We start from the raw sequence: 15564 nt of genomic DNA, 5'->3' as shown, positions 1-15564 counted from the left end.
GGCTCAGAGAACAGTGGGCCCTTCCTGCAAGCTCCTCAGAGGTCAGGAATTCAACTCCAGGCTTACAACCTGATGGAATAAGCCCCCATATAAAGAAGGGCTTTTCTCCCAGGAAGTAGCAGTCCAGCACACAGGTTTGCTGGCTGAGGTACTCCATCAGCACTTTGTCCAGAGGCAAAAGAGGAGCTCCTCTCTTGGAGACTTTCCAATTGGACACAAGCATTATGCAACAGGCATCCAAATACAAACACTCAGATTGGATCAAATTACAAGGAAATGCAGCTGAACAGAAAAATGCAGGTCAGGCACACTGGTCTTCCATGTATTTTTATAAATGGCTGACAATTCCACCCCTATAGCAGGTTCCACATTGAAATCTACACTGCCACAGTGCAGGCACAAAGCAGAACTCACCACGTTCACAAAATATTCCACCTGTCAAAATAAGCTGGGGCATTCTGGCAAAACCAGAAGTCTCTCTGCTATGGCAGAAACACAACTGAAGGCAGCACCTGACTTTTAAAATGGCTGAAATTTCACCCCTGGTATTTCAGGAACAGTTACTTTTGATCACCAATGACAACTTCTTTGGTTTCTTTGAAGAAGACTTCTGCTGAAGGCCGAAGACTTTCCAAATACCAGTTTGTCCTGATATGCATCAGGGATTAGTGATACTGCCTTGACAAAATTTCTAAAATATACTTTTTTTAACATAATCTGTTTATTCTTTTTAGACAAGAACTGTTTTCTTGAGCAAAGGTACTTGCAGATTAATAATTCAGGGAGAAAATCCTTACAAATTGTAACTTAAAAATCCTGAGCTAAATAAAACATTTAATTAAGAGCTGATTTCTTTAATAGCTATCATCAAAGGAAATTTATGATTATGGCCCTTTGATTTGTTTTGTAGAAGTCAAATATTAGGAAAAATCATTCAGATGTGCTTTGCACACATACCTGCTGGTAATATGAATAAATAACAAGAAAGCAGGTATTAAATAAATATAGAAAAAAAAATTGAGAAATATTAATTTTTGTTTTGACTCAAAGTACTCAAAGTTTATGGTTTATTCATACAAAGCTTCCAAATCAACCATTTTAAAGCACCACTGGCTGTGCTCTGCCCCTTCAAATCTTGTGGTGAGCCAGGGCGGTGTGCATTTAACTGGCAATGCTCCAAGGGAATGTCAGCACTTCCGGGGATGTCCCAGACATACAGAAAGCAACTGGGGAGCTCCTCGGCCCGTGGATTCCCTGCCAGCTGTATCCAAGCTGGGAGAGCCTGTCAGTTAAACGGAAATCCTCCAGCCACAGCCTGATTCAGTCACACAGATAGTTATAAATATCCTGTTTTGCACAACAAGTTTTGCAGAAGCAAGAGAATAACCAAAATCTGTTGTTATTATTATTACACTGACTTTCCTGCTCTTCACACATGCCAGATACCAGAAAGAAAAAGCCAGATACCAAACTGTGCAAACCCAAGAGTTTTCATTTGTTCTGCAGTGGTAACTAAATGTGTCTTTATTTCTCTTAAAGGCTGAACCAGAAACTGCTCCTCATCTCCTAAACATCCCTCCTACATGGAACAGACTCTGGGGACTGGTTTCCTTCAATAAGAACATCTGGGAACAGATGTTATGTTTGTCAGTTCTTACTCTGACTAGGGCCGTTGGAAGATACTGTTAGAATAACGGAACATTAGTGCTGGAAACAATCAGTGACCTTTTTCCCCCCTAATTTCCCATTCTGATGGGACTGGCTTTTAGCAAACCTGATTTCAAGCTACTTCTCTGACAGAGAGGAATGTTCTAACCTTTAGTGCCTCCATGCCAGCCTGGATAACTGGAGCGAAGATGGTCTCACTCTCGTTAGTGTCCGCAAACAGCTCTGGAATCTGGTCCAACAAGCTACAGAAGAGAAAGGATCAGTGTCTCAACTGGTCACTGTAAGGTAATCCCTAAACACACACATAGGAAATCTATATCAACATCTTCACATAGGAAGATGTTGATAATGAAACTTCATAGTGCAAAAAATAATACAAATTTTCCTTGTTCAATTTCATAGGATCCAAGCCAGAATAAAAGAAAATATGCAGTTTTTATTTCTATGAGATGCATTGTTTCAAAGTTTGCAACCTAAAGGAACATGCAATAAATAAAAAAAATAGCTAATCATTAAGTAGTTCTGGTGTGCTCTAAGGACTACAGAGTCTTAAGATCATATCCTGGTGCACATCATGCCTATTGCAAGAGCAAAATCACAATGTGGCTCAGAGCCTCACTCGTCTCCCAGCTCTGAGGCAGCATAGCTGAAAGGTGGTTTACACCTGGCCCACATAGCCTTTCCAGTTTGGCACCAGAAGGCCATAGCTATTGCTTTTTCTTTGCCTCAGAGGAGCAAACACAGGGCTTGAAGCATCTCCTGGTTTCTGAAGTATTTCAATAGATACCTGTATGCCCCCAAACCCAGCTGACTAAAAGGCATAACGCACATCAAAAGCGTTCACATCTTACTCTCATGAAGTATAACTGTACTTTACTTGGTAACAACTGATCGGGATTCCTCAAAGTCAACAAGGAAGCCATCGAGCAAAGGAACAAAAACTTCTGCCACATCTGTGACCACCATCATCTGAGGCTGAGCTAAGCTGCTTTTTACATTGAAGAAGTGAAGGACCTTGTTATAAGTGACAAAACCAACTCGAATTGCTGAGGATTCTTCTTGCTCTTCTCTGTAAGAAAAACAAAACCCAACTGGTTATAATTCTGAAATCCTGACCTTGCAATAAAAGCATCCCTTTGACATGCAACACCGTTCTCTGATCATTATCTGTACTGGGAACAACAAAGCAAACAACAACCAAGCAACTGTAATGGTCTCAATCTTTGCCTTACATCAAATTCAAACACCCCGATAAAATCAACTGCTCTATTGTTTACTCTTTATTGCTCTATTTACTCTTTCAACCCTATCCAATGGTGCATCCCATTCAAACAGTCAAAAATCCCAAAGATAAAGAATAAACCATGTTGACAACATGGCAGAGAAAGAACAGCACAGTTAGTTATGGAGCTTGCTGAGGACAAAGCGCTATACATACAGCACTTTGCTACTTCAAAGAGAAGCATCCACATCATCCCAGTCCCAAAGGTGTTACACACCAGGTGTTTGGGACCTTTATTCCAGATGTTGCTCTTACCAGTGTGACTGTGCACTGCCCCACTTCCATCAAATTCTATCATTGTTTTAAAGGCTAGCTTTAAGCAGCTAATTGTCTCTGTAGCTCACACTCTAGTTATTTTTGAAGACTCACAAGGAGGAACCTGATCCATATGCACAGAAATGCATTCAAATACTTTTTGGTTTTTATTTTTAATTATGTACCTGAAAATCATAATTACACAACTCATTAGTCTGGTTTTCTGAACTTCTAAACACATTTCTACAAACGCATTTCTCAGTATTTCTCAAAATGCAGTCAGGAAGGGAGTTCTTGTTTGGAACACAGGTTTGAGAACATCTGCTCTAAAACTTCAGCAATTCTTTTTCTGCACATATTCCTTTGGTACCCCAAGTCCTTCCTCTAAAATACACAAGCTCAAGGTGAATTACCTGAAGTGGGCTTTTTCCTCATGTGGGAACAGCAGAATATTTCTGCAGGTGTCTTTGCCCAGCAATGGAAAATGAACACATAGTGACCTCTGTGTCTAAGCAACATAGTAACATTTTCACCACCGATTTTGGCGGAATGTTTGTCTCCTTATGTTTGTCTTCTTTTAAATTAATATTATTTAAGCCAACAGAAAACTCTGAGGAAACTGAAGGGCCTGGCTTTCTTTTTTAAATTGCTTTTTTCAGTAGACATGAAAACTTGGGCACAAATTATTTCACAACAGATCTGTCAGTGTGCTGGTGAGAAGGATGAGTATGTCTATATTTTGCTTTCATTCCTCCTCTACTTGCCCTATTCAAGTTTCCAAACTGCCAAAAATGCTTTTTTTTACTCCACTCATGCCTCTTATTCTCTTCAGAGTCATGACCAGTCCTGATGGAAAGCTGTGAGATATGTCCAGGATAATACCAAATACTTGTGTCTCTAGTGTAATTTTCAGTGAAAAACTACTTGAGAGGTAGCCTTACATAGGCATCTGATAAAATAAACCCCCACCCTGGACCGGAATTTCTTTCTGGCACAAGGATCCCAGAAGGCCATAAGAAAAAATATTTTTAACATATGCCAGATTCTCCCAAGGATGTCTTCTCCCACCCTTCCTCACACTGCTCTCTCCATTTCCTAAGTCTGTTCTCCCTCTGCAAGCATTGTTATTTAGAAAGCATTTTCTTTTTGGATTTTTTTTATATGCCTTTATATGTAGACAAGAAACATCCTGTCTGCTTCGTTTTTCAGTCTTTCACTGCTCTCTTTTCCTTATGTGTCTGTGTTATTTAAACTCAATTGAAAACTACATTAATACACTAAAATACACTAAAATAATACAGTATCAATAATATGATGAGAAGTAACACTACTGCTGTGTTTCATGCTCACAAAGCACATGTGCTGTATTTCACAAAATCGTTGCTGCTTACAAGATGTGTTCTCTCAGATAGAAACCAGGACAGAAAAGTCTCACAGTGCAGCAAGAAGCCTTAAAAGTTTTGCTAATTAACAGTAAGAGCTAAAAATACAAGCCACCAGCACTACAGCTTTAGAGAGACTGGCTACTCCCGAGTATTCTGGTTTGGGTGTTTCCCTGTTTAATTCAATGAGAAAAGCAGGGCTCCAGCGAACACAACTGCCGCCAGTGAAGTGGAAGCTACGAGCTGTGACTGAGCTGATAACACCACTAGAGTTCGCTGCAAGAAAGGAAAAGAATACAAGCTCCATGTGCAGTAGCATGGCAGATTGTTTCTGTTCATACAGTAAGCCCAGACATCCAAGTGTAACAATTGCCAGCAGTGTTAAAAGTTAACATTTGGTCACTATCACTCAAAAAAGTCCTGTTCTGGAAATTCTGACATATTCCATAGCTTGCTTTTGCCTTTCAACATGCAAAGCTGCATGAGAAATGCAGTGTAGTGAGTTAAGCCAAGCACACTAATGCCTCTTTACCTTGGAAGTTTATCTAGTAGAATCTTCAGTTCATCACATATGAGTTTCACTAGGCCACTCTTTATGTTTCTGTATGATACATCAATCATGAAGATAAAAGCTGGTGGTTTAGGAGGCTTCTTGTCCTACACAGAAAAAAAAAAAGACCATTTACAGGGGAAATTAGACAGTGTCCTGTTACAAGGAAAAAATTTAGAGGTGGTACCATAAGACAAGGCAAATACAGTGTTCAGTTGTTTGGAAAAGGCTGTGAATTGTAAATAGTAACTACTGCAGAGAGCTGACATGTATTGGGTAAAGTGCAGCCACTATCACTGCAAAACAGCATCCTAATGGAATAAAATATGTAAAGGGTAACAGTTCATTAGATAAGATGAAGCATCAACTTTTTTGCTGGAACTCAAGTGCTTAAAAAAATTTGTATTTTGGCTTTTTTTGTACCCTTGCTTTCCTTAGGATGTTCCTCTTATCCACAGTGTAAGTGGCACACAAATCATGCATACACTACTGACACAAGTTTCTGTAAGTAAGAAAAAGTAAGGTTTGTTTAAAAAAAGAGTAATGCCAAGAGATGTACCTAGGAAGTTGATACAAATTGAAGAGAGTAAACATCACACCCGCTAAAATGGGTTTTCTTAGCTCCCATTAAATGAGTAGTAGTTATTATTCAGTGTCAAATTCAGGACAGCTTTCTCATTACAGATTCACTTCCTTCATATAGCGTTCTGACCTCTTAAATTATACTTGTTAAACTAAACCCTAGAAAAATTCCAGTTAAGAAAAATTAATCTAACCCTTGAATTATGATTTATCCCTAGTCCCTGGCAAACTTTAAACTAAACTGAACATTATACCCTTGATCTCACTCATTTGACTCATGCAAATAAGGCTTAATTCCAGCGAACCAAACCCAGGCAGTCTTTTTCAAAAGTGTTCTGTTTACTGTACTTGGATGCTTGTTTCAGAAACTGCACCAAAAACTGCTTCTAAACTCTTGTATCAGATCAGCATTTAGAAAGAATCTCTAAGTTCTGACAAATATATAGCAGAAACAAGGACTTGTGCTCTCACCACATCCGCTTAGCAGGAGTGCAATAATGCAAACCAGCTGGGATTTGTTAACATTCTTTGTAGCTGTTCATCCTTGTCATTTGATAAGCACAAAAGGAAATGACTTCTCAGTTCTGGTCTTGTACTGGATTTATAAAAGAAGGGAACCTCTGCAACTTGGAGCCAAATGAAAAGTGAATAACAAAATAATGCTACATTTAATGACTTAGCATTGCCAGTGCAGTGTTATTTTGTATGAGATTTCTTTTTTGCAACATTGCAGTAAGTCTGAGGCTCCATCTTTGTAGCAAGCAGGCAGACCAGATTGGATGACTTGTAGAGGAAACTCCCTGGTTTAAGATATGTGGCAGAAGTTGAGGCTTCAGGATCTGATGGAGCTTCACTGGATGTACACTAAATGTCCCACACTGTATTTCTGCAACATCTCCCTGCAATTCTCTCCTCCTTTGGGGTCTAACCCAGGTTTCAATCAAATCTTACAGTTCAGCTCAGAGATCTCACTGGATTTTGGAGCAGTACTCTAGTCAGCAAGCAGAACCAAACCAAACCAAGCAGAAAGAAATTATTAATTTTCTTCATAGCAGGATTAATTTGATGGTCTGAAGAAGATACTGGTAGTTACTTAAAGATTTTGTAGGACCCAGTTGCCTTTTCTAACCTTTTGATAGCCTCAGGTCCACTCACAGGAAAAAAAATTCTGCCAGATTCCAGCAAGAACTGAAAAATATGTCCGTGTTGCAGTCAGATGAAGTCACACTTGCAGTTTTGTAAAATGAGCTGAAGTTTGAAAATATTAAGTAATTTATGCTTTCAGAAGTATCAAATAGAGTTCTGTAATAAAACTAACTACAAATATTTAGAGTAACATGAGTGGGCTCTGGATTGAGCTCTTCAGTGAGTTGATATTAGAAGAGAGAACCAATTCCACTATAACTTATTGGTCAGAATCCTAAGCAGACTCTTGCCAGGAACAGATTCCAAGGTCAAATTGCCTTGCTAAGGTTTAGGTTTTAGGAAGGCAATTTAGGCATATGTTGGTCTTCAAAATCAGTAGAATCACATCTAAAATGCAACAATGCACCAGAATTCTAAAGCTATCCCCTGAACAGTGCAACATGCTGGGTAGGACCAAACATGTCTTGCTTAAAGACTGGTGATCCATGCTTTTGCTGCACTGCTTGTTGCTCTTACTTGCTTCTATCATGTTCTGCAGCACAAAAGAACAAATCCTTGTATTCTCCACACCTATCCATATTTCCTAGAATTGTCCTGGAAACATATGCAGCTTACAAGTGCATTTACTCTGAGGAGCTTGTTTGTTTTGCCATAACACTGTACACTGGTTTGCACACTGGCAGTACTCACTCGGCAATAATCCAAAGTAGCCACGTATTCATAAGATCCCAGGGACAGCTCAGGCCTTTCATAGTGATCTATCCGTCGACCCACGTGGTCCAGGTGTTGAAAGAAGAATGGGGGGACTACAAGTCAGCACAAGAGCAGGAAGAAACATTTAAAACTGAGGAAAGAGAGGAACAACACAACAAATCCTCTCTGCAGATGCGATATACTCCAAAGCGGTAAGAAATCAAGTGGGTTTGTACCAACAATTTACACAGAGCCAATCTTATGGTTCCTCAATGAATACTTATTCAGAATGCTTATTTTTCACATTTTTGCCTCTAGAAGTCCATGTGTTTGTGAGTGAGGGGAATATCAACCTAGTTTCCTAGCCATTTTTAGTCCTCATCAATGATTTTTTTTGGTAAGTGCTTTCAAACTAAGACACTGTAGTAATACCAACATGATTTAAAATGATACTGCAACTTAAATGTCTTTCTTAAAGTGCTCCCAATGCATCTAAATTTCCCTTTATGAGAGTTTAAATTGTTAACAAACAATGAAATTTATTATCTGCTATGCCTGCACAAACATTATAGAGTTTCAGGCAGCAAAGCAGTTGGAGGGAGTCTGACAAGGTTCACGTTTCAGAGTTGAAAAGATGACTGTATTAGGGAAAGCACCATACCCCTGTGATCCAGCTGAGGAAATCCAGCTTGATACAAATGTCTAGAAAGGCTAGTTCTGACAAAGATTTGGGGTTTCGCCAGGAGCACAAGAACAGTTATGAGTCACATGCAGCACACTTGAACAAATATGGCATGGTATCTTCTGTGAAAACCAACACGTGTCACAGTAAGATTAATAGATTATTTAACCACTTCACCCACAGTCATGCACAGGAAGAAGCTAACATGGGTCTAAATATTTGCTTCTTGCCGTAAATTTGCATTTCTTAAAGAAATTAATGTTTTCTTTCAGCATAAAAATTGCTTTCAACTCACAACACAAACAGTTCTCTATCCTGTGTTGTCACAATTTTTTTTAAAAAAAGTTTTGATCATACCAGATTGGACTTCATGAGTTGGCATTATTTTTCATATATTTTTTTAAACTGTACTGAACAAATGTTTCCCTCTACTATTCTTGGGAATTGATTTTTTTTTTTTTTTAATTTGTGAAGTAAGTCTAGTTACTGCATCTCCCTAAACTATTTCTTATTAAATCACCAAGTCATGAAAATAATTTTAGGGATACGGTTTCTTTTTAGTCTTACAGAATTGCTACGAATCCCAGATTAGAGAAACACTACTCACCATCGTTTATACAGTTACAAAATCCACACTGGTACCTCCTGCCACCTTCAATGAACTGCATGAAGGGACACATGTAAGCTTTGCAGCGGTTGCACCGGACGGGGCCGGTCTCCCCATGGTTTACGAGATAAAGAGGTGTCTGTAGAGGAAGAAGTACAGAGAGAGAGCAATGTAAACATGAAGCCAAGGAGAGCTACAAAGAGTTAATTCAGATTGAACTCGCTAGAGACCACCTGATGAAGAGATCATTTATTGTTCAGCACTCATACAAAAGCTGTTGAGCCCCAGACATCCCCTCAGGGGCTAAATTCACAAGTTCATGGGCTGTATGCTGATGCTTATGAGAAAAAGAATAAGGATTCAGAGCAAAACCCCACAACTGAGCTTTGTAAGCACTCAAAGTTTAGGGCTCCAGGCTGAATTTCTCCAGCAAAGGGTAATTTTTACAGCTCACTAAGAAAAATCTGTTGGAGTCAGGTCTTTTGGCTTCTGTCAGATGAACTTTTCCTGAAGAAATCTACAGCTGCTTATCAATTGCCAAAGGGTATTTGCTGAGAAAGCCCTTAATACTTTGTCCTAAATGCTGCCTCCTGTGCTGCCTTGTTACATGCTACACTCCAGTTTAAATGATGCCAGGGTCACCAGCTAGAGGGGGAGATTTAGGAGAAACACTAATATTTATTGAAGGAAAGTACGTACAGCAAAAGTACAGTACCTCAAGCACTTGTCAGTTTAATTACACTGACCACGCTCACTTACAGCCCCTGCCAAAACCCACTAAGGGAAGACATTTTCCAGATGCCTCTTTCCATAAAAACTGCAGCAATTGAAAGATTCCTGTGATTGTTCTTAGAGTTAGCAAAGTCGTACTTGAAATCACTACAGAAATGGAAGTTTGCTCAATTATTCGTGAAACACTAATTTTTAATGTTTCTTTTCTTACTCCTTTCACTCCCAGCTAAGGTAGGAATAAGAAATGTCCAGAATTTGGACAGAGCAGGTCCCTACAAGAAGAACAATGCTGACAATGTCTTTCAATGCTAACATCACACTAGCACATTCTCTCTCTCTTTTTTTTTAATAATTACTCTGTCTCTTCTTAAGGAATGGGTGTATTTCATGATACACTTTATTATACACTTTCTTTTTACAATTTATTCTAGACTTTATTTTTACTGCTGGATAAGGATGCATTTTGCCAGAGATTTTCTACATACAAATAGGTTTTTACTACATGGGTTTTAAGTGCTCCACTCTGCTACACTGATATATTCTTTTACTTTGTGTTCTTTCCTCTACACAAATTGAGCTTAACCAAATTAACCAATAATACCAGCTGGCAAATATCAGGGTCATTTTTCAGACATGAAAGCCTTGGCCATGAAACTTGCTCATCAGCTACAATGGCTTAATAAGATTTAAAAGTTCTGGGTTTTGTTCATTACTTGGCAATTTTCTGATTATCATTCTGCTGTATTAGTTTAATGAGACCTGGATCTTGTTTGCAGTTAATATTATCATAACATCTAACCTGGTATGGGAAAAAAACAAGACTAAACCAGTTCCTGATGCATTTATACACATTGATGCAGTAACTTTTAACCTTGGTTTGATACATTTAATATTTAATACCTAAGAAAACTTACTCCCCAAAAATGTTCACATTTGATATATCAAAAGTAAAACTTTTACATAAAAGGCATAAACAAGAACAATTAAAAAATAAATGCCATGCAGTTCAGAGCCCAAGTATCTACATTCTTACACACATGTAATAAATTACCTTCTAAAAGACAAAAAAATAAAAGCAAAAAAAAAAAAAACCCAAGGAATAAGCCAACTAAAATGTATGTGACGGAATTAAGGAGTTTGTCTAACAATGAAAAATTTTTAGAACAGCCCTATTTGTCTCCTTAGTAATTCATTAATTGGAATTTTTAGAAAATAAATGAAATTTACATCTTAGTGTTTTCTTTAACACTTCAGAACGATACATCAATAATTCAAGTGTTTAATGGAAAAGTTATCTGTGTGATAACGGCAGAAAAACTCAGATCAAAAGCATCCAAAATCCACTTCTTGATGAGAACAACACAGTTATGAAAGAAATTTCATCTGCAAAAAGGTGTCTTCCAGTGCACTGCACTGTAGAGCCTGACATCCCACCACCCCATCAAGAGAAAGGAATTCCTATTTTTGTGTGCAAAATGCTATTGCACTTCCAAACATCAAAGTCATTTCTGTCATAGTAAAATAACTTTTTTTTAAAAAGTGGATTTCTGTGGGAATGTACAAAGGTAAGTAATACTGTGCTTGTAAAAAGTCCCAAGTTTAAATTAAGGGCACATAAATGCAGAAGACTAAAAAAAAAAAAAAAAGAAAAAAAAATCATACTGAATGGGAAAGTCTTGTTTGATGTGCTCCACTCTCTGTAGATGGCACTGTACACCAGAGGAAAAAGCAGAGAGATCTCTTTATGTTCCCATCGAAATCAGTGGCAAAGGAAAGGGAAATGGGGTAAAATTTAATAAGAGGTTTTTTACATTTGGAAGGTTTTGTTTTTCTTCTTTTTTTTAAGTAAATGCAATACTGTTTCTTTTCTGTTTCCACCTACAAAGTATCAGCATTTTCTTTTTCTCTTGTCTCAGAAAGAATCAGTCTTGCTCGGAGGCACAACATTGTAATTTTAGGTTAAAGCAAAGAAGGATTGGGCAGAAGATGGAAAATGCTACAAGGGATCTGCACAAACTTTAATTTCTCTGTAACCTTGAGGCCCCACTGAAGTGCAAACCCTGCAAGCTGATCTGATAAACCATAACTTAACCCCAAATATAGCTGCAATAAGAGGAGTTTTATTTTGGAAATATTTCAGCAAGACCATCTCTCAGGAGTTAGAAAAACATCACAAAGCAACAGACAGACATTGGTGGCACAACTCCAAGATAAAACACATCCATAAAAATTTCCAAAGAGACTTGAACCTGCAATTTAAAGTCTGAGAAAGCTGAATTCCTAATGCTCACTATAAGAATGAAGTCCTGATGCTCCTGAGGGTTTTGCTCCTGCAAACCATCACCATATTCTTCTTGCAGGATCTGGACCACAGCTGCAAATTGTAAGTGTAGGAGTAAGGACTGTGCTAAAGCTCCAGATCATCATGGCACACCTCTGGGAAACATTGTAAAAAAAAATCCTAAGAGACATATCCTCTGGAGAGCAAGAGAGACACATACAGATACTGAAGAAAATGACCCATTTCTCAGAGAACAAAATAAACAGATCAGTGTCTCTATCACACCCTTATAGTGTAAGCAGTGCTTCTGGATTTGTTACTGACAGTTACATTGGTGAAAATCTAGTCACTAAAATAATCCTATGAACATTTCAAGATATGCTATACAACATAACTGTCTAATGAACAAAGGAGAAGACTTTGTCCAAGCATGGCACCACTGCCCCAGGAAAATGATGTGTTTAATCCGTACAGTAAAAAGATGACAAAAAACTCCACTGGATAATCAAAGAGAATTCTGAAATATAACACTGATGTTTTTGGAAAAAAAACAGGTCATGAACCATAGTGTCTCTGTTTCCTAGCACCATTGAAGGGGTTTGTTTTTTTTTCTACCATCATAGATTGCTTTTGAGAAAGATTAACCAGTCTACAAATAATCCCTTGGTTTTGAGTTGCTTTACTGATTCACATTAAAACATCAAGAAAGCATTTTCCTTTGTGATGTTTCCACTGTCTTTTATCAGAAGCCAGTCCCTCTGAAGGCAGGAGTTATTTTGCCTGTTCTTGGTTTTCAGATGTTGAACATGCTCAGCCTCCTCAGCTGATGACTCAGGCCAATTTGGACTATCTCAACTGTAAGGTTCACAGCAGGTTCAACTATTTTCTGTTTCACACTTCTTTTCCATGGGTTTCCTTGTTTGCTTGCAAGACTGCAGCAAGGCTAAAGCATCCCCCACGTGATGCAGGGTCTCCTGGCTCTAGCCTGGCTTTCACAGACCACACAAAAATGCCAAAAGCATGTTCAAACCTCCTTGCTCAAAGCCCCTCCAGGCCCAGGCTGCACATTCCTCTGCATACATAGCACTGCAAAACACACCATGGCATGGTAGCTGAATTTCAAGTGGACCCTGCACACAGGATATGATCCAGTCTGTGTATCATACCTCAGGCCATCCCTGAAATCCTTATTCAGCATTCCCTTTTTAAGGGGAATATAGCAATTAACTGAACAGAGTTGGCAGCGTGAAGAGCGTAAACACATACTACACTCTATTCAACATGAGAAGGACTCGTAAAAGTTTGAGGATGGGGGGAAATAAATGCAATAATGATAAAATGTTGGTGTAAAAAAATACCAAAACTAGTTTGCTTACTTCTTTAAAATTTCTGTATCGTACAAGGGACAGAAGGAGAGGGGGAAAAAGGACAAAAGTTCACTACCCATGCCTGAGAGAGGCATCCTAAGTTCTGCTGGTCATTGTCCCAGGGTGGGAGTCTCAAGTGTTAGCAAGGCAGTGCCCTGCAGCACCTCTTGGCTTTGCAGTGCTGACTCTCTTTGGATGCAGGCACAGGCTGTATCTCGAGGCAAGGCCAGCAGCCAGGATTAACTGATGACAGAAGCAGGAGTGTGACATTGGCTAATCAAGAAATGGTGCTGCACAACATGCTCCCACAATGTTAGCACTTGAAACCCATCAGGTCCCAGCCAGAGCTGTCTCAGCCCAGGGCACCCTCAACTCAGCAGGAGTGGGAGCTGCTGCAGAGGCACAAACCCACGGAGGAACAAGGGCCAGACAGAACTGCCCTAGGACAGCTTTGTTACTGCTGCTAGCACTCCTGAGGGGGATAAGCACATGCTCAATCACATGCCAGGGCTGAGGCTGTGGCTGTACCAATCCACAGCTCCACTTACCACCTTATCAGTATCACAGGTGGTCCAGCACTGCACTCCTTGTCTGAGACCTTAGTCAAGATTGCTACACTAGCTGTAAAACCACTGAAAAGAAAAACAGGCAAGGTTCAAAGAGCTTCTCTACAGGAATGGTAAGAAGTAATTACAAGGGATTAGCTTTGCTGGTCATAAGATTTTCACATTAAAATTAAAGTTGGATTTTCAGTGACATGATATCTGTCTGGCTTATTTTACAAAACCAAACAGAACTCTTAAAGATACCTCACTCAGGTATTATTTCTGTTTTTCTGCAAATCACTGCAGGAGAGCTCTAGAGAATCTTCAAAATGCCAGACTGAATTTGGGCATGAAATACTGATTTCTGGACAGGACCAGTCTCTTACTTTATGGTGCTGTATGATATATCAAGGTAAGTCTATCATATTTTTTTTATAAGATAGCTAAATAAATAATTAACACCACAGTTTAAAACATAGGCACAGCCTGTAAAATATAAAGATAATGGTTTACTTGGCACATCAATTATGTTTTAATAAGTCCAAGACCATTTAATGCATACAAAGCTGTGACCATTTCTATATCCTTAGGACAGGCAATAAAGCAACACTCCAAACAGTGCTCATGGAACATGCAGCTCTAGGTTTACAGAACAACTATTTCAGTTTATACATGAATCTAACTGTGCTATAGTGACTTTTGAAGCCACACTCTCCTAGAGGAAATTCTGTACCAGAACATTATCAATGTCATTCATATCCTCACAGTAACCACAAAACCAAAACCCCACATTGGATTTCAGATCCATTTTGGCCTGCTGGGCTATCACCAACTTTAGGGACCAATCAGGGAATTTTTCCTTTTTTACACACACACACATATAGGTAGATAGACAGATGTGTCTCTATATACATAATATATTTTATCAGCATATGAGAGAAAAGCGACTGCTGACCCAAGATCATGCATGAAAATCTTAGTGGAAGGTGTCCTTTTTTCTCAAAATCAGAGCTGTTTCTCTTTTGTTAGATGACATTACTTTGACTTTTTAAACTGACTTCTCATGTTTGCATTCCTGAGAACTTTCATAACAGGAGCTGTATGGCTCCTATTTTTGCACAGCCAAATACATTAAAAAAACTTTAATTAGGGAAAAAACACAGAAATGTTTAGGAGTATTTTAATTAGAGATGGAAAGAACAGTTCTGCTTAGGTGCAGCCTTTCCTGGACAATATTTACTAGTGAAAACACCTCTAAGGCTAATTCATTTATTTCCACTGAGATCAGTAAGAATTGGGCATAGTTAAAGCATCATGCTGCATTCCCAAGCCAACCAGAGCTAGCCAATTGCCACAGGAGAACTTAGAAAGTACAAGGAGAATTTTTGCTATGTGAACAAAAAGCAGCACTGAACAATTTCACCTCTGTAGCAAGGACATTTGGAATGAGTTTAATGCCCTTTATAAATAAGTCAAGTCCTTCCTAGGATGGTGGTTTGAAGGTCAATAGTAAACCTAACTGTTACTTCACAAATACCACATCAGGTCAGAATGTTCCCACTCTGAGTCTCTCTTTCATGAATACTTTTGCTTCTACAATAGCTGGGATGCTTCAAGCAAACTCCAGAACCTTCAAATATTAATAATACTTGTATGTGACTTTCTTTTATAGCACAGCTGGGTGTCACAACGGTGTGGAACTGAGTTACGGCAGTGTGCTGCTGTGGGCTGGGGTACAGTTAGTTTTCCTCATGGTGCCTGGAATGGGGCTGTGTTTTGGATCTATGTGTTA

The 15564-nt window shown here is 38.8% G+C and overlaps 1 protein-coding gene across 3 annotated transcripts in view; it reads right to left on the bottom strand.

Annotated features, from left to right (window-relative positions):
* SEC24D (SEC24 homolog D, COPII component) overlaps positions 1–15564 on the bottom strand; it is a 157071-nt gene that overhangs the window by 7730 nt on the left and 133777 nt on the right. For all 3 annotated transcript variants that reach the window (XM_021554979.3, XM_021554980.2, XM_077783052.1), the window contains 5 exons: positions 8848–8986; positions 7556–7671; positions 5120–5244; positions 2546–2737; positions 1817–1910 (listed from right to left, as the gene is read on the bottom strand). In XM_021554979.3, coding sequence (XP_021410654.2) covers positions 1817–1910; positions 2546–2737; positions 5120–5244; positions 7556–7671; positions 8848–8986 — 666 coding nt within the window. The remainder of the gene's footprint in view (positions 1–1816; positions 1911–2545; positions 2738–5119; positions 5245–7555; positions 7672–8847; positions 8987–15564) is intronic.

The sequence above is a fragment of the Lonchura striata genome, chromosome 4 (assembly GCF_046129695.1).
Source record: "Lonchura striata isolate bLonStr1 chromosome 4, bLonStr1.mat, whole genome shotgun sequence".
Taxonomy (NCBI): domain Eukaryota; kingdom Metazoa; phylum Chordata; class Aves; order Passeriformes; family Estrildidae; genus Lonchura; species Lonchura striata.
This window is presented reverse-complemented; position numbering and strand designations above follow the sequence as displayed.